This window comes from Bubalus bubalis, chromosome 14 (assembly GCF_019923935.1).
Source record: "Bubalus bubalis isolate 160015118507 breed Murrah chromosome 14, NDDB_SH_1, whole genome shotgun sequence".
In the NCBI taxonomy this organism is placed as follows: Eukaryota; Metazoa; Chordata; class Mammalia; order Artiodactyla; family Bovidae; genus Bubalus; species Bubalus bubalis.
Window position 1 is genome coordinate 65,960,993 of NC_059170.1, and position 18,095 is coordinate 65,979,087.

Below are 18,095 nucleotides of genomic sequence, written 5' to 3' on the forward strand. Positions count from 1 at the left end.
AAACTAGCACAAACGCTGTTGTTCGCATCGTGTCCTGTCCGTGCGGGGAGTGTGCCTGGCGGGCTGCTCCCTCCCTCTGGAGGTGCCTCTTTGGGATGCGCCAGGACTGGCAGCGCAGGCCCAGCAGGAAAGCAGGACGCTGTCCACGGTGGCCCGCGTTGCGGGCCCACCCAGCTCAGTGGCAGATAAGAGACTCTAAAGTGCGTCTGTGCAGATATATTGTTCAGTGTACTGAAAATGTGGCTATATATACTTTCATCAGATAACAGTTCACGTCCTGAAGAACTTTAGAGACAGAGACTTCGTTGCCTTTTAAATAGAGAATTTCTTCAGTACCAAACTGATAGTGTCCATTCCTATCCTTTAAAACTCGAGATGACGTGGAGTGTCAGAGGAGAGGTCACCCTCCTGTGACTGAGCCCTTCAGAGCAGAGGGCACCGCCTGCCCGCAAGCTGTGAAGACACTTGGAGAGAAGTTGGCACAAGACCTTGCTTGAACTGAGCTGCCAAGTTCAGGTCGCCTTTCAGGCTGGAGAAACTTCTCATGCCTGCAGTTTAGAGGCTTGGCCACAGGGAGGCAGCAGAGACCACGCTTCTGTCAAACTCCTTAGGAGCCGCTTCGTTTTGGGGCTTGCGGTAAGGCAGGTGAATGCCCCCCACTCACAGATCAGCATTTCCCTGACTCTGTGCGTCAGACTCAGTGGGCCTGCCACTTCAGAATCCCAGTTCCTGAGCCCCATCATTAGAGATCCCAGTTGCTGTGCCTGAGGAACTTTCAGGCTGCATTTTCAAGACAATTGGTTTTTGACGAGGTGGGCCAGAGATAAGATTTAAGGAATAGTAAGCTAGTGCTAACAAGCAAAGTGAAACACTTCTCTTTAGAATTGCCAGAAGAGATAAACAGAACATAGTGTACTATTTAGAAGTAGAGCCTCCTGTAACCCACCTGAGAACTCTCTGGTCTTCATACAGTTCTTGTAGTTTTAGGAATAGGTGTGCCACTATCCCTGTTAAAGTGAAAACCGCATTTACTATTTAAATTTATCTGCCTCCTCATTTGTTGCAAGTCAGGGTAATCCATTGACAAGGTTTGATTTTCTTTTTGGAGACAACTTTCTCACTCTCGGGGTTTGCTTGTCATTTAAAGACTTGGCGTTATATATCAGCATGACTGGGAGGAAAAAGTGTTTTATTTCAGTCACATGTCAGCTTGGTGAAGCATATGTGGAGAGGTCATTATTCCATCTATTCCATCTGTGCTTCTAATTCTTCATTCTAATAATATTTTGAATCTGATGAGGGGGAACCCCTGATGGTGGTGAGGGGCTGGCTGAGTCATCGCTCGCTCTTGCAGGTGTGGAGTGCAGGGGACAAGAACCTCTGCTTTCTGAGGTCCGGGGCCTCCTTTCTCCTGCTGTCTCGCCTGGCAGGTTTTTCCTAGCACCTCTCTCAGGAGCTGGGAAAGTGTGGCCGCTCTTTCACAGCGGGAAGTAGAAATGGTGCCCATTTTCTTGAAGGTATGATTTGGTTCAGTACTTGTAAGATTTCATCTTCACAGTGTGAGTCGTTTCCGGAATCTGTAAATTTGGCTTCCAGACTATTATGCTGTGCTTGGGTATGCAGTGGCAGCATTTTCCAGATAGAATCTCACACACGTGAAAGCCTACGTGTGCAGGAAATAGTATATCAGATAAAATGAGGAAGCGTGGAAAATGTGATGCTTATCCTATGTAGGGGCTGTGTCATGATGCCACAGAATGTTCTAAGCAAGAATCCTGGTTTCGTCAATTTAGGCATACAAAATGGCATTTTTACATACATGAAGAGTCTATGAAATTTCAAAATATTTCAAGAAATCTGTTTTTAAATATTTTAAAATTACAAAACAAAAACCACCCCAGTGTCTCAGTGAGCACTGCCGCTTTGCTGCAGCTTCTCAGCAGGGCCCTGCCTGCTGCTGCGATAACGGCCGGGGCGCCCGAGAGAGGCTAGATGACCTCTCCCAGTAGCTTGAAGGTGAGTCTGCTATTCACCAATAGCAAGTACATATTTCATCAGACTGAAATTCATTGAGAAAGTATTCTAAAAAAAATAGTCTATTTAAAAAATGACCGTAAAAGTCTACATCTTTTCTTGTGCATTCAACTCAAAAAAAGATAGGATCCAGTAAATGTACCTGGAAAATATTTAAGGTCCAAGCTTCTTCCTGTAGGGTCTCTGAGTGTCTCACTGAGAAATTTGGAGCAAGCTCCTGGAAGCCCTTTGAAGCTCCATTTTCTCACTCACTAAAGTGGTCTTACCAGATCATTTGTCCCTCCCTACTGTGAAGGAGGCTGTGATCCAGAAGTATTTAGAACAGTTATAGGTGTGACATTAATAAATAATAAGCAGCACTTTACAGTTTATTTCCAACCTAAAAGCAGTTGGAAGGTTCTGAGGTTTAGTTCTAAAAATCTTAGGTAAGAGTTCCTGGCAAAGTACTATATTTTAAAATTATATTTAAAGCAAAACGGGAAGATGCTTCAGGCTGATTTAGTAGTTAAATTCTAGCATCTGTACTGTAGCTGTACATCATTTTTCATGGCTTTCTGCTAGAACTGAGGCATTAGAAGGAGCACTGGCTTTTGCAGATTTTCAGGTTAGATTTTTAAAGAAAACATCACATTTCAGGATCCCCTTCACTTTTCTCCTGAGAGAACATGATATTTGAAAAGTAAGCTAGAGGAATAAGTGAAACATTTGGTTAGCATGTGTTTGATCCAGGCTTCTGTTTTTAGGTTCAGAAAATTCAGTTGGTTATTTTCCCAGTTTGATTTTCTCAAAATTCGGTTTTTTTAAATTTCCCTAGAAGATTATGGTGATAATAATCATGATTAAAAAGAAATTGAAGTCCTCTTTTAGCTGTAGAACTCATATCCATGTATCTTCTTGGAGTGCTTTTCCTGTATTTTGTGTTAAATATGGGAAATGAAAGTTTAAATTTCAAATGCACAGGTTAAACATGAATTGGAACCCATACTCCAGTATGAATGAATTATCAATTCATATTGATAAGCAGTGTCAGTAGCCAAGTGGAATTATGAATTCCAGCTATCTTGGTTATGGAAGTCTTCGTGCTAAACATGTGGTGGTGGTGATTTAGTCACTAAGTCGTGTCTGACTTGCCGCTGCATGGAATGTAGCCTGCCAGGCTCCATGGGATTCTCCAGGCAAGAATACTGGAGTGGGTTGCCATTTCCTTCTCCATACTAAATGTGTAAGATGGTATTAAAAGGTTTGAATAGTGATTGGTGGTTCTTTAACACACGATTCTCTAGGTTGCTTTTCGTCTATCTTCCCTATCAATTTCTGAAATTTAGTTGTAATCTAATTGTAAACTTGATCAACTGACCAAGACCGCTGTTACAAGACATAAAGACAGTTGTTATCAGTCCAGTGCCCAGACTTATAAGCTATTTATCCTCCTTTTGTTGTTCATTATACAAATTGTACTTCTTAATGTGGTGTCCCGAAAGCATAATCTTGATTCACAGTATCTCCTGTGTTTTTAAATGTTCTCCAAATGATAGAATTGGCTGTGTAGGGAAGCCGAAGTTTTTATACAGTTTCTTTTAGAGAAATAAAATTCTTTATCCTAGATCCAATGTGCACTTTTCACAAGATGATCGCTGAGAAGGTTGTTAGGCGGTGTCTCTGTTAAAAAGCATTGCTTTCTGTTGACTAGAAACGTGCAAGCAAGCCAGCGTGCCATCGCCTTAATTGCAGAAATGATCCATACTGCCAGTCTGGTCCATGACGACATCATTGATGATGCAAGTTCTCGGAGAGGAAAACACACCGTTAATAAGATCTGGGGTGAAAAGAAGGTACGTACAGCTTTTTGGGTTTTTTCATCTTTCATATTAAATGCCACACTCCTTGGATTGCATTTATTTTTCAGATTTGTCTCAAATGATGAAAATGTGTTTCATCAAATGTGGTCTTCTAGCTTTCAAAAGAGTTTCTTGTATATAGCTTTCATCTATATACAGATGTTTGATTGTAGATAATACCATAGAAAGATAAACTTACTATTTCTATTTAATCACAGTTTTACATAGAATTCAGTTAAGGAAAGCATATTTGTAGTTATCCAAAAAGTGTTTCTTATGAGGAATCACACCTTTTACTCAGGCTCAGATTACTCAGATTCACCTGAATTCCTTAACCACCACATGGGAGAGTGCAGGACAAGTAAATAAAACTAAAAGTATAAATACACAAGCGCGCACACACACACACACGTACACACACGTATTCCCTCTCGATTCCTTCCTGTCCCTCACATGTCTGTGGTACCTGGTTCCCATCTGTTTGCCAGTCGTAGTCAAAGAAGAAATAATGCCTTAATTACTATGTTTGCATGCCAGTTTTGCTTTAGTATACACAATTCTGTTGTATAATCAAGTCCGCAGTTTCAATCGTAAGCCTCTTATCGCCAATTTTAGATGAAAGGGTTTTGTGTCCTGTGACGTGTCCTGCAGTTTGCTGTGTCCATTTTCAGGGCCACTTGAGCACTTGGGCAGAGGAGGCTAAGTGAACAAGTTGGCGTTTTCTCCTGCCTGGTGCCTCTCGTGAGTGCCTCTGCTGTTGGGGGCCTCCTGGGTGCAAACGGGAGATCGTGTTTCGACCCTCACTGCCTCTCTCAGCTGTGTGGCTGGTCCGCCCTGCCCGGGGCCACCTCCCCTTCCCTGCCCCTCAGACAAGACCACGTGTTACCAGTAAAGGTCCATCCACACAGTACTGCCTCCGTGAGCCCTGGATTCCCTGCCTGTGTCTCTAGCCCCGCTTTCCTTTCACCCATCATCCCAGCCATCCCCAGTCTGGCAGCTTCACTTCCCTTTTGGCCCCGGGGATCCCCAGGGCGAGGAAAGAGGCAGGAGCTCGGAGATCCTGAGCCTTCGGCTGCTCGAGCTGTGGGGTGGAGGCGGATGTTGTGAGCCTGTAAGTCACGATGTGCACAGTGACTTTATCATGTGTATTTACAGTTATGTCAGGGTACCTCATACAGTGTATGTTGTATAAAATGATGTGTAGTTGGTAAACAAACTGAACATCACTAATTTTTAAATGCCGGAGAACTAATAGACAATAAAAACTTGGAACTTCTCTGGTGGTCCAGCAGTTAAGACTCCACGCTTCCACTGCAGGGGGCATGGGTTCAATCCCTAGTTGAGGAACTTAGGTCCCACGTGCTGTGTGGAATAAAGACTGAAAATGTGGTTATGTTGCATATTCTAGGGATTAAAATTTCCATGAACTCTATCATTTATAACTACTCTTTAACACTTATGCATATCTTTAAGTATGCAAATTAGTATACTTGATTATTGCATATAATCCAATCGTATGATTTATAATTAATTGCAAACAGTGCAAACGTTTAACTCATCATGTAAAGAAGATTGAAAAAATATCCATGCGTGTTCAGTGAAAAAATGCCTTGTTCTGGAATGAGAGGCCATGTAATAGTGTACTAAGAGCTTTGAACTTGGAGCCAAGGGCCCTTGGTTTAGGTTTCATTGAGCAAAGCACACGTGGGACCATGGTGTGTGCCAGGTACTAGCTGGGTGATTCGCAATCTGGGCCCTTAGGGGTTTGGCAAATAGGAAAAAACTGGGGAGAGCAGTACCTGAGGGGCGCTGTGCTCACAGGTCAGACCGAGGGGTCTCAGTGGACCTCCTGCAGGTACCGCCTGAGCTAACCCTGCACACCAGGCGCCAGGTGAAGGGGAGGGGCTTTTTGAGCAGAAGAAACAGTAAGTGCAGAGGTGTAGCCACACGGTGCGATGGGAGAACGAATGGTCCAGAACTAAATGAAGGCAGTGGGATGCATTTTGCGGTGGCCAAGGATGAAGCCAGGGCGTCAGGCACTTCTCATCTCCAGGCGTTCATTTCTTCAGCTCTCAACTGGAGAGACAGACTGGGTAATCTCTGAGAGCCCAGAGATTTCAAACAGGGTCCCAAATGTGTAAAATAATCCCACTGAGGAAGAGGAAAAACGGAGACCCAGGATGAGCCCTCCCTCCCTCCCATTCTGGACTTCTCTCCTGAGAAACTTCATTGTTGGCTCCAGTGCTCGGACACTTTTCTCTGAAGGTTTTTCTTCTTTTCTAGGCTGTCCTTGCTGGCGACTTAATTCTTTCTGCAGCATCAATAGCTCTGGCACGAATTGGAAATACAACTGTTATATCTATTTTAACCCAAGTGATTGAAGATTTGGTGCGTGGTAGGTTAATTCTGACTTTTCTTCTTTATTCATTCTTAGTATTTTACCAGCTCTCCCCCCCGCCCCCTGCCAAAAACAAAAAACAAAACAAAACCCTCACCTGACCACTTTCCTTCTTTGTAGGTGAATTTCTTCAGCTCGGGTCAAAAGAAAATGAAAATGAAAGATTTGCACACTACCTTGAGAAGACTTTCAAGAAGACTGCAAGTCTGATCGCCAACAGTTGTAAAGCAGTATGTACGTTCTGTTTCTTTTCAAGTTAAAAAAAAAAAAAGCTTCCTAGCTCTTTCTTCAGAGAAGGCAATGGCACCCCACTCCAATACACCTGCCAGGAAAATCCCATGGATGGAGGAGCCTGGAAGGCTGCAGTCCATGGGGTTGCTGAGGGTCGGACACAACTGAGCAACTTCACTTTCACTTTGATGCATTGGAGAAGGAAATGGCAACCCACTCCAGTGTTCTTACCTGGAGAATCCCAGGGACGGGGAAGCCTGGTGGGCTGCCGTCTATGGGGTCGCACAGAGTCGGACACGACTAAAGTGACTTAGCAGCAGGAGCAGCTCTTTCTTGGGAGCTAATTCTCATAGAAAAAGTTGCACTAGAAAATCTTAAAATAGTGACCAAAATCCCAAGAGTAATTGAGAAAAGAATTGAGTAAAGAATCCCCAGACAGAAGAGAACTTCTGCTGTGGTTTTCATTTTTGCTGTTTAGGCATCAACTTTTTATCTTTCCTCCTAGGAGTCGAATCAAGACAAGCTTTCTAATATATTCCCCAATCTGATTTCCAAATGGGTGCAACATTTTGAACAACTAATCATAAATGGTCTCCCTCATGGTTACCACACACTGTTTTGTACATTGTACATGTAAAAAGTTATAAAGTGCTCTGCTGTGTTCTTAAATATTGACCTGGGTGAGAATATCCGACTAACAGATTGTACCAGTGTTCTGTGTCCTCTTCTATGAGTAATAAGTCCCTCCCAGTTATATGGACTATAAAAAAGTCCTTCTGCTTCTGAGTATAAGCTGAGCCTGAACCATAACTTTTCTGTACCCATTACTTTCTCAATGGCCTTCCCTCCCCTCTTCACATAATTTCCTTTTTTAAAAATCAATATTGTCTTTAATCATTCAGTGCTAGCCCATGAATGAGAGACAGTTCTCTGCCTAGAATTATTCATCTGACCGTCTTTCAGCCTAGCAGAGACGCAGGATGAAAACTGGGCCAAGTAAGAGTCCCTGTGATTAAAGCAAGAAAGGGAAACTGCTAAGGGGCACGTGTCAGTTGCTGTCATGATACACTCTTAACATAATTACAGTTGAAGAGAGCTTTTTCTCAGGCCTCTTAGGTGAAAAAGCCCCTTGCCAGTAATGTGTCTGGAAAAGTGTCAAGAAATGTGTAATTGTAATTGAGCCAAAAAAGAATGAGGACAAACAACACTTCTTCCTAAAAAGACCCAATTAAAACCCAAAGGAATGTGAATTATGTAGACCATGATGGCCACAATCTCAGCCATTTTTGTCTTTTTATTGAAAGAGCATTTTTTCTTAATTTCCCAGAAATTGTGAGTGTGGTTTTCTAAAAAGAGACAAAAATAGGATAGGCCCAAGAATGCTAAATTAGAAAAAAGAAAAATTTTAAATGATGGCCTTCAATCTTAATTAATCTTAAGAACATTGATGTTTCATTGTCCATCATACCCTTGATGGCCAACGTCTCCATGAAGCTGGAGACCCAGGCTCACTAGTGTGTTAGGTGACAGTGAAATCGTCACGGGCCTGAGGCTGCAGAGAGAAGCACAGCCGTTAGCGGGGCAGTTGGATCTGAAACACTGAGGGTCATTGTCCGCAGAGTGGACATTCCACAGGGCAGCTGCGCTCGCTGCCCCGGAGCCAGAGCGGGAGCGCGCACTCAGTGAGCCAGCCATCGGGGAGAGACTGCATTCGCTGTCCTCCGCTTAGGAAGCCAGAGACAGGGCCGCACGTGTATTCGTTCATAAAGAGGGCCTCGTCCCTCACAGGTAGGCAGGCACAGGTGGACCTCATTAAAAGTGAGACGTCTCAGGCTGTCCACTAGGAGGCAGGCTGCCATCAGCCCTGAACTGCCCACTTTTCTTGTGATTTATTCCTGAGCTCCAGAGCTGTTAGAATTAATAAAGCAGAATGCTAGTGTGAGCTCCCTGAATAAAAGTTTCTATATATAAGTGCCTATGGGGAGAGATGTTCCAGAGGTGTTATATATTCAAAACTGCTATTTTTATGTGATTTTGGTATTTAAACACAGACACGTGGGCTCTGAGAGAACACACGCAAAGCAAATTAGAGACACCAAAAAGAAGGGGTAAGAATTTAAACATCAGAAGCATTAGAGAAGAACTAATGAAACTCAGGATGTCATGGCAATTTGAAGGAAACCTCACAGCTTACAGTTCATTGTCCTAAGGACTGTTTAATGAAAAATGGTATTAAATCTAAGAGAGGGCTGTTCAGGATTGTTTTGGGACACTGACTGATGTTAAAATAGAAGTAATCTTAAAAGGTGATTGGCTCTTTGTTTCTGTACATAGTCACACAAAATACATTGTGTAGTTTACCAGTGAACACTGTGCCTTGTTCCCCAGACAGCCTCACGGGAATGAGGCCAGAGGGTCTGGCGGCCCATCCAGTGTTTTCCAGTCAGACAGTAGCTGAGCAGAGATTTGAACCCAGAACTGGGTACGATAACCCTGCAGATTCATGTATTCATTCATTTTCTCCTTGTTTCTTTTTCCCCTGAATTTCTGTTCTCTCGAGCGCTGCATGTGGCCTGGAATCGGTGGACTGTCTCCCTAGTGCCTTACTGTCAAAGCTGCAGAGGGCCGCCCCAGAGCCGTGGTTTGTGAGGCAGAGCTGTAGAACGCCTAATTTTTATATGATATTCTTATCTAGTCTACACGTGGTCCTTATTCAAATGTTAGTAGTTCTCATAATATTGTTAGAACAAATGGGAACGTTGTTTTCTGGCCCAGGATCTAGTCTAGGATCTCATGTTGCATTTAGTTGTCGAGAATCTTTTTTTTTTTTTTTTTCCCATTTGAAATATAGTTGTGTTTTAGGCATATAGGAAAGTGATTCAGTGATATTATATATATATATATGATTATTTCCACTATAGGTTATTATAAGGTATTGAATATAATTCTCTGGCTGTATAGTAAATCCTTGTTGTTTATCTGTTTTACTTATAGTAGTTTCTGTCTCTTAATCCCATATTCCTAATTTATCCCTGCACCCAGTGGTAAACATAAGTTTGTTTGCTGTGCCTCTGTTTCTGGTTTGTATTCAATGATTCATTCTTATTATTTTTTAGATTTCACATATAAGGGACATCATATAATATTTGTTTTTCTCTGACTTACTTCACTTAGTATAGTATTCTCAAGTTCCATCCATATTGCTGCAAATAGCAGTATTTTATTCCTTTTTGTGACTGAGTGATATTCCAGTGTGTGTGTGTGTGTGTGTGTGTGTACACATCTTCTTAAACCAGTTTTCTATTGCTGGGCGCTTGGGTTGCTTCCGTGTCTTGGCTTCGTAAGGCAGCTGCCATGCACGCTGGGGGTGTGTGTGTCGCAGACGTGGCGCTAGGCCGTGGTGTGGAGTGGGCTGGGCTGGGGCCTGGGCACTGTGGCTGTGGAACTTGGGCTGTGGCCTGGGACCTGGGCTGCCTCTGTGGCCGGCCTCTCCCAGGACCTGTTGGCCCAGATCCAGCTCCAAGAGGGGGTGTGAGGCGGGCAAACCAGAGCTGTCGGCTGAGGACGGAACCGCTGTGTGCTCCTCCCAGGGGCTGTCTGCCCAAGGCCCATGGTTAACATGGTTGCCTGTTTTCCCACAGCCACGCTAACCAAATGTAGCCTTAGACTTGAGTGTTTGACAGTCTGATAGATGAGAAATGGTGTTACAATGGAGTTCTAATTTACACCTCTCTTTTCTGGTGAAGTAGAGCTCCTTTTAAGATGCTGAAGGGCTGTTTTCAGTTCTTTAATTTTTGTGAATTGTATATTCATGTCTTTTGCCCATTTTCTTGATGGGTGGTTGGTCTTTTCTCCTCAGTTTTAAAGAGTTCTTTATATATGAAGAACATTAACCCTTTATCTGTGATTTTATGTTGAAAAAGTTTTCTCCCAGTGTTTTCCATTGATTTCTGACAACCACCTGTTTTGGTATTTTTTTAATATAATGGTGTAGCTCCAATAATCTCCATTATTTTTAATAAGACCACAGTACGTATATTAACTCTCATAGTGATGTAAACACACCCTTTAACGACAGAGATGCTCGATAGATGTCAAGGGCTATGCCCTTGTCGATGTGATCTTTCTGATGGTTTTGAGGAGAGGTGCAGAGGAGTCTCCTGAGAGGTGTGGTCCTTACCACCCACCCTCAACTCGTGCGCCCTGTGGCCTGGCTGTGGACCTGCTTCAGACAGAACAGTTAGCTGAGCTCCGCTCCACCCTCCCCAGGACTCAGATGTGGGGCGACTCTGAGGCTGAGACGAGACGCGTGCGCGTCAGCCTGCCCCCTTTCTGGTTTGGGTTGTGTCACTTCTGACTTTCCTGGTCAGACAGGCCTCACGGGGCAGGGGCAGCAGGGGAAGGGTGCTCTTCATGCCATCGTGGGCAATCTGAGCAGCAGTCCCTTTACTGCCTGGCTTTGGGGGGGTGGTGAGGCGAACTCAGGGCTCTCTGCTTCCTGAGCGCCATGACCGGCCTCTCTGAGCCTTGACTTTGAGGCCCATTAAAGGCAGCAGATCCATGTGATTGGGACCAGTCTCTGAGGCAGACCGCCTGGGGTTCGGTCCTGATTTCGCCACCTCCTTACCCTGTGACGCCTGGTTCCCGCTGTGTCTCAGCGCCAGCCTCCTCAGTGAGTGGCAACGTGAGAAATCTCAGGATAGTGCCCAGCAGAGTGCTAAATGGTTGTTGACTTTTACCCTCATCAGCCCCAGAAGAGGTATTAATAGGCTGTTGTGAGATCTAAGATGAGGCACAGTTTATCTGTTTTACTTATCCTATGTACTCCAGACATTTTAATCCATTGAGTTTAGAAATGGAACGGCGTTTTTAAAAATCGACTTCTCAGGAAGGAAGTTTGTATTTCTGTGCTGCTTTGTGCATAGGAAATAGCATCACCCTCTACAGAACTGCTTTACGAGTTATTTCTGTCTAGAAAGGGGATGTCTTTGTTTTCTGGGCTCAGCATGTCCCAGGCTGCCCGAGCCTGGCTACGCACTCATTCTCTCAGCCAGGTTGATGCATTTCTTGACTTCTTTCACAATTTCTGCACTGTCTCCCCCGATGGTCTCATGGATCCCTCCCTACAGCCCACCGTGGGTCAGTGCCTGCCGGTGGTAAGGTCTCTGCTGTTGAGAGCAGTTGAGTTTATCATTCACTCAAGTAAGCAGCCACCTGGCCTTTTACCACGTGTGCGTTTTTATCGAGGACACGTGATCAAACATGACACAGGCACGGGCTTCACTCAGTCCTGAAAACCTGCTCAGGTTATGTGTTCCGGCTGCGGCAGCAGACCAGGACACTCCCCGGCTCCTGTAGGCACAGCAGCGGAGGAGGAGGGCTGGTCACAGTCTCGGCAGACACTTGGGGTTACAGCTAGACGCCCGTGGTGTGCAGAGAGCACGGGTGGCGTCACGTGTCCTCCTTCCAGCCTCTGCTGTGGGCGCTTGTGAGCCTTGGCTTTACAGACGAGGAAACTGAAGCACAGACAGGATCACGAAGGTCAGGTGGTAACTGAGGGGCAGAAGCGCAGCCCCCCAGGCTCACTGTGGCGCCCACCTGCCTGTGCCCAGCAGGGTCCCCCGTGTCCCCAGAGGCCGACGAAGGAGAGGGCTGAGGTCAGACAGGAGGCCCAGGTCACTGTGGCGCCCACCTGCCTGTGCCCAGCAGGGTCCCCCGTGTCCCCAGAGGCCGACGAAGGTGAGGGCTGAGGTCAGACGGGAGGCCCAGAAGAGCTCTGTCTGGCTCTCGGGGCCAGTCCAGGCCCTCTCTCCCCTGGAGGAGTGTTCTCCCCCACCCCACCCCCGTTCTCTGAAGTGTGGCTGGGCCTGCTTTGCATGCTTAGCAGAGCAGTGGGAAAAGTGCTGAGTGACCAGTGCCAGCTGGGCTTTTTGAGTTTTACAGGAGACTTAGAAGTCCTGTTCCCTCACTGAACAGGGAAAAAAGCTTTTATACAGTTACCTGACTTCTTGTGAGAGAAGCATGGAAACGGTAGGACCGGGGACTGTCCTTAGGTAACGGAAGAACCACACCTGTGTCTGAAGCGTGAGGCTTGAGGCTGGTACAGACACCAAGAAAAAACAGCTTTTCAGAATCAAGTGAAATCAACAAAAATGATTATAAGGACTACAAATGGGGAAATGAAGTATGGCCACATCCTGTGTACGATTAGATCAGATCTCTACTCCTAAAATAAGGGTAAGTCAGTAGAAAAATAAAAATCATGCTAACAGTTAGGCCAGGTTTGCCAGGCACTGGAAGACAGCATTTCAGATACTGTAGTCTGTTTGGTTTGCACGTCAGAAAGACTACTAGCAGAACTGGTCTTTTGAAAGTCGCTCAGTCGTGTCCAACTCTTTGCAACCCCATGGACTGTCCATGGAATTCTCCAGGCCAGAATAGTGGAGTGGGTAGCCTTTCCCTTCTCCAGGGGATCTTCCCAACCCAAGTCTCCCTCATTGCAGAAGTGGTCTAGTCCTATCTCATTGTTCCCTAAGCGGTGGGAAAGATGGCCTGTCTAGTGAAAGGAGGTGGGAAAGGTGAGTTTTCTTGAAATTTAAGAAAACAGTCTGAGACTGAAGTCCTTTATTCCACAGGTCAGACACACAGGCACTCTGTGATTGGTCTCCTGAGAGCAGTCTCTCCTGGCTGCACACCCAGCCTCATGGCCTCTTTTCTGAGGAGGAGGTATGAATCCCCGTGGGGCCGCCACCCTGCGTCTGCCCTCCAGCAGCTTACCTCGGGATCCTCTGTTTCAGGTCTCTGTCCTGGGATGCCCTGACCCAGCGGTGCATGAGATTGCCTATCAGTACGGGAAGAACGTGGGCATCGCTTTTCAGGTTGGTCTGCTGCTCTGGAGGGGTGCGGTCCAGCGGGCAGGGCGGTGGGGATGCCGGTGAGGCAGGGCTGTGACAGCCCTTTCTTCCTCTCCAGCTGATAGACGACGTCCTGGACTTCACCTCCTGTTCTGAGCAGATGGGCAAACCGACCTCAGCCGACCTGAAGCTTGGGTTAGCCACTGGCCCCGTCTTATTTGCTTGTCAGCAGGTAGGTTTTATGCACTTGCCTAGGACACACTTCCGGGAGGCCCGGTGGGACCGGTACCTGCCGGCATAGCTGATGGGAAGCTTAGATGAGGTGGGAGCGTTTCTAATAGACCAGAGTTCTGGATGTGATCCCAAGTACAGGACTGAAGCATCCAAGCCAGTTATTTCTGCCTCTGAACTCTGGTTCCTTGTCTGTAACATGGAGAAGATTATAAGCTTCTTTCCAGGGCTACTGTAAGGATTACCTGAGATGATATGCATGGAGATACTGTGTGCATTAAGTGCCATGTGCATTTAAGGAAGCACTGCGATCATTTCTGTGTGTCTTGGGCACTGACAGGGTGGGCAGTTTCCACATCTCCATTATAGGGCTGGACTTTGTGCATCAGAGCCCGTTAAACAGGCACAGGAAGGCCCCCAGCAGGAGTAATTCTCCAGTTCTAGAAATTTAACCGGACTGTTGGCTGCTCTCAGCGAGCCTCTGCCATTGCCTCAAAAATGTCAAGAGCAGAGGGATGCACTGGGACCACAGTTTCTTCTTGGTCCAGATTGAGGGGCTGTCTATTAAGGAAGGAAGTAAAGCTACCATCATCTTCCCCTTAATATGCATGAAAAACTGGAAGCCTCGGAGAAGCCTCAGTGATTCGCAGGGCGGACCCGTCCAGTTCCTGCTCTGGCCCCGGGCCATGCTGCTTCTGGCTTGCCAAATGCTCTCTTTGAAAGAAGTAGGACATTAGCTGGTATTTGGACTTCTTTCTAATAGATTTTCATCTTCATGTTTAATTCATTATTTAGCAAAGCTAAATGTTCATCACCAGGCTGTGAAATTTAGAATCAGCTCTTTGGTCCAGAATGTTGTAACTTGTCGTCTGCTGAATATTTTGCCTCCATTTCTCTCAGAATTTACAAAGATAAATCATGTTTTCCATAGACCTCAGTGATTCCATTTGTTTTTTTTTTCTTATGGTCAGATTTTTAAAAATTGGATCCATTTTGATCTTCTAAAAACCAGTGACCTTGCTTTTGCTCAGTTTCTGGTGTAAGAAAACAGTCTTATCTTTTAGCCGTACACAGGGAGATAGAGAAGGCGGGTGCCTGGGGGCAGCAGGGGACGGAAGAGCGAGGCCGGGGACAGAGGTGCTGGGGACAGGCTCTGGGCGGCCCCTCGGGAAGCTGAGGCAGAGGTGAGAAGTGTGAGGGCTGCGAGGAGTGGCTCCTTTCTTCTGACTAGCCCAGCCAGAACTCAGAGCGATATGTTCTGACAAAAATCTGCCAGATCACTTGTGTGCATTAAAGTGTGAGTGAGGGACTTTTTTTAACTATGAGCTCAAAAAAGCAGAGGATTCACGAGCCACGTCCATGTAATCCATGCCTCTGATTAGAAAGAGGCGTACTGGCTGCAGACCCGTGGCTCCTTCCTGGACCCCAGTGAGGAAAACGAGGGTGAGGAGCCACAAGCTGGGCCCGGCGCTCTGAGCTGCTGCCCCTGGTCCCTGGGCTATCAGGATGCCTGGGGAACGCGCCTCTCCCTGAAGAAGCCTGCAGTCTGCTGAAAGTCTCAGGGGGCTGTGCCGTCAGAAGTCTCCCCAAGCCTACCTAACTGTCCTGAGCCCCTGGGACTCAGTTAACAGTGGGGTCCCGCTTCAACCTTAGGATGCAGAGTGTTTGCCTCTTCTGATTGTGTTTGACCACGAATCTATTTCAGAAGAAACACATTTACTTTCCTCTACTCAAAAGAGTATCACTAATTCTGCCTGCAGATATGGAGGGAGTGACATCGGAGGGCAGTGGACCACTCCCACAGATTGACTTGTCAGTTGTCTACGAGAGATTAAGAAGTGATGGTTTTTTTAAAAAAGGAAAAGGGACAAACAAAAGCATGCAGTGTACGAAAGCACAGCTGTGTATCACAGGGACACCCCAGCATCGCGAGGCACACACTCACCCTCACTGGCCAGGCTTCTCCCACCTGCCCAGAAAAGGGGTTAAGGCACAGCCTTTGGAGTGAGGCCGAGCAGGATGACGCTCCAGACAGGACTTGTTTCCTAAGCAGACTGACTCTTCTGTCTTGAGGCGCACGGGCCTACAGTTAGTCAAATGTTTTAGTTCTTTTCAAATAAAACATCATGTCTAGGCTCTACTAGTTCACACTGTCAAAAATTAAGATTCTTGGTCAGAAATTTGTCAAGATTTGTGGGCCTAAAATTGACTTGGGATAAAACAGTTTCTATAAAATAACATGAGACTGTGCAGTATCTCCACTGAAGGCAAACGCATTGCTCTTAACGTCTATCTCACAGCTCCTCTGTGGGTAGGTCGTATGTCCCTTCTGCAAATAAGAAAGTGATGCTCAGACTTGGCCAGAATGAAGCCTCGGGTAAATGGTACAGCAGGCTTTGCATCCTCTCAGACCAGTGTCGTGTCCCCACACGCTCAGTATTACTGCTGCTGCCTGTGGGGATCAGCGCTGGTGTCCAAAGGGCCCGTCTGAGCCCCCAGAGGCCACCCAGAGCAGGGAACTGGCTTCTCCCATGCTGGAAAGGCTCTGAAGACACTCAAGAGTCCATGTCAAGCCTTTGCTGTTTGCCCATTTAGTGGAGTAATTCCAAGATGCCTGTCATCTTTTTCCATAGGTAGGTGTGTTTTGTTTGCAGATTAATTTTTGAATTTTTCCACTTAAGAACATTGAGTTTCATTGCACCAAGACAAGCAACTTTGGGAGACCACTCTTCCTTTCATTTAGCATGCTGACTTGTCTTACAATTGGGAGTTTGTTGATAGAAACCCCTTCTGTTTGGAACTCACTATTTTTAAAATCTCGCAGAAGGGGTTTTTCGGTCAACTGGGAATTTAAGAAAATCGTGCACGTTTCTGGGGCAGTCCCGGAGATGACAGCACACTCCCGTGTGTGTGTGTACACATACTATACTATCTATAAAAGACACAAACCTTAACGTTAAAGTAAACCTTTAAAGAACAGAGGTTGGATTTCAAGATCTTCAGAAACCAAATGGAAGTTGTGTTCTTTTTTGGTGAGATTATATTTGTTCCCAAATACCCTTGAAAAGCTCTCTCCTTCCTTCTTCTGCATCTCTTCCTTCTGTGATCAGTCAGCAGACCTAAATGTCAACCTGTAGTCATGCTTCCAACTGCCGACACCACCACCAGCCCCGCACCAGCTGCACGGGCTTCTGCTATTGTTGTGAGTGTTGCCGCCTTAGAGTCACCCCTAACTTTTGCTTGAGTAACAAGCTCACCACAGTTTACCGACCACCTTTTGTCATTAGTTTATGGACAGACCTCACAGTCAGACTCTGATTCCGGCCACAGGTGACATCCTCTTAAAATCAGAGCCCAGGCAGCAAGAACTTTCCTGCCTCAGTACGTCTGCAGGCAGGCCAGCACTCCTCCCGCCTGGTGCATTTCTCATGTCTTCTCTCAAGTTTCTGGAACAGGAACGCCTACGGGAAGAGTTTGATATTTGCATATTAAAACTGCATATACTTCATGCTTCAAAGGAAAGATGTAGTCAACACTCAATGGAAAAAATTTTTTTTCCCCCAAATTTTGCTTTCTCAGTGCTTTTCATAGTAAAAGGAATCAAGGGAAACCACCCTATCAGCATATTTTACTCCAGTTGTTGGTACTGCAGGAAGATGCTCATCTCCCCTAAAAAAGGCAGTTTTACCAGTTGTTGGACCAGTATCACATTAGCTTTGAGGATACACAGCCTTCTAGAAATCCAGTTGTGAAATGTGGTGTTAAGCAACTGAGACCCTACTTGGTTTGACTCTTAGCACTAAAATTGACTGATGGGAGCTTTCCTATGAAACTTACATTTTTTGTTCTTAAAAGACCAGTACCTGAAACTAATCACTGGTTTTCATTTAAGAACTAACCAGGTGCCGCTCTTTACATTTCATAAAGTTATCAGCCGCCTCTCCTTTGTCTGGACACGTACTTTGTTCCGAAAGGAACATTCTTCATTCGTCATTTGCTGCCATCTAGTTGAGATTTTTCTGTGTGACCTATTTTCCCTTCCAGGATTGCTAACACCATGGTGGTTCCAGGACAAAGCTGACTTCATCCCCCAGGCGCCCTGCCAGGGGAGCACTGGCCACTGCCCTGAGCACTGCCTGGCCGGAACCACACACCTTGTAACCTCATTTCACGGACTATAAGCTGTTAGACCAGGTTTCTGATCGTGTAGCTTGGCTCCTTCCTAACATAGACGAGGCGGAGGAGCTCAGCTGCGGCAGCAGCAGGCCTTGAGCTTGAGTCTAGAGGAGGAAGTGATTTGGTGTCTGGCTTCCTGGTTCTGTTCATGGTGACAGTACCCGTACCTGGTTGCTAAGTACTACAGGACAGATTTTCTCCTCATTGCACCTTGGACCTGTTTTCTGTTTTCCTCTTAACTGCCATCGGCTTAAACTGGTGTTTAGAATTCACTCCAGTAAAAAAAAAAATTTCACTCCAGTAACCTGACTGCCGCTTCTGTCTCGGTCTCCT

At 45.9% G+C, this 18,095-nt stretch overlaps 1 protein-coding gene across 5 annotated transcripts in view; it reads left to right on the plus strand.

Annotated features, from left to right (window-relative positions):
• Positions 1–18,095, plus strand: part of PDSS1 (decaprenyl diphosphate synthase subunit 1) — a 39,919-nt gene that overhangs the window by 17,305 nt on the left and 4,519 nt on the right. For 4 of the 5 annotated variants that reach the window (XM_025264685.3, XM_025264687.3, XM_006063211.4 and 1 more), the window contains 5 exons: positions 3,725–3,866; positions 6,156–6,267; positions 6,391–6,500; positions 13,299–13,379; positions 13,474–13,587. In XM_025264685.3, coding sequence (XP_025120470.1) covers positions 3,725–3,866; positions 6,156–6,267; positions 6,391–6,500; positions 13,299–13,379; positions 13,474–13,587 — 559 coding nt within the window. Of the gene's footprint in view, positions 1–3,724; positions 3,867–6,155; positions 6,268–6,390; positions 6,505–13,136; positions 13,228–13,298; positions 13,380–13,473; positions 13,588–18,095 lie in introns of all 5 variants that reach the window. The other variant, XR_006544652.2, reaches the window with a different exon arrangement.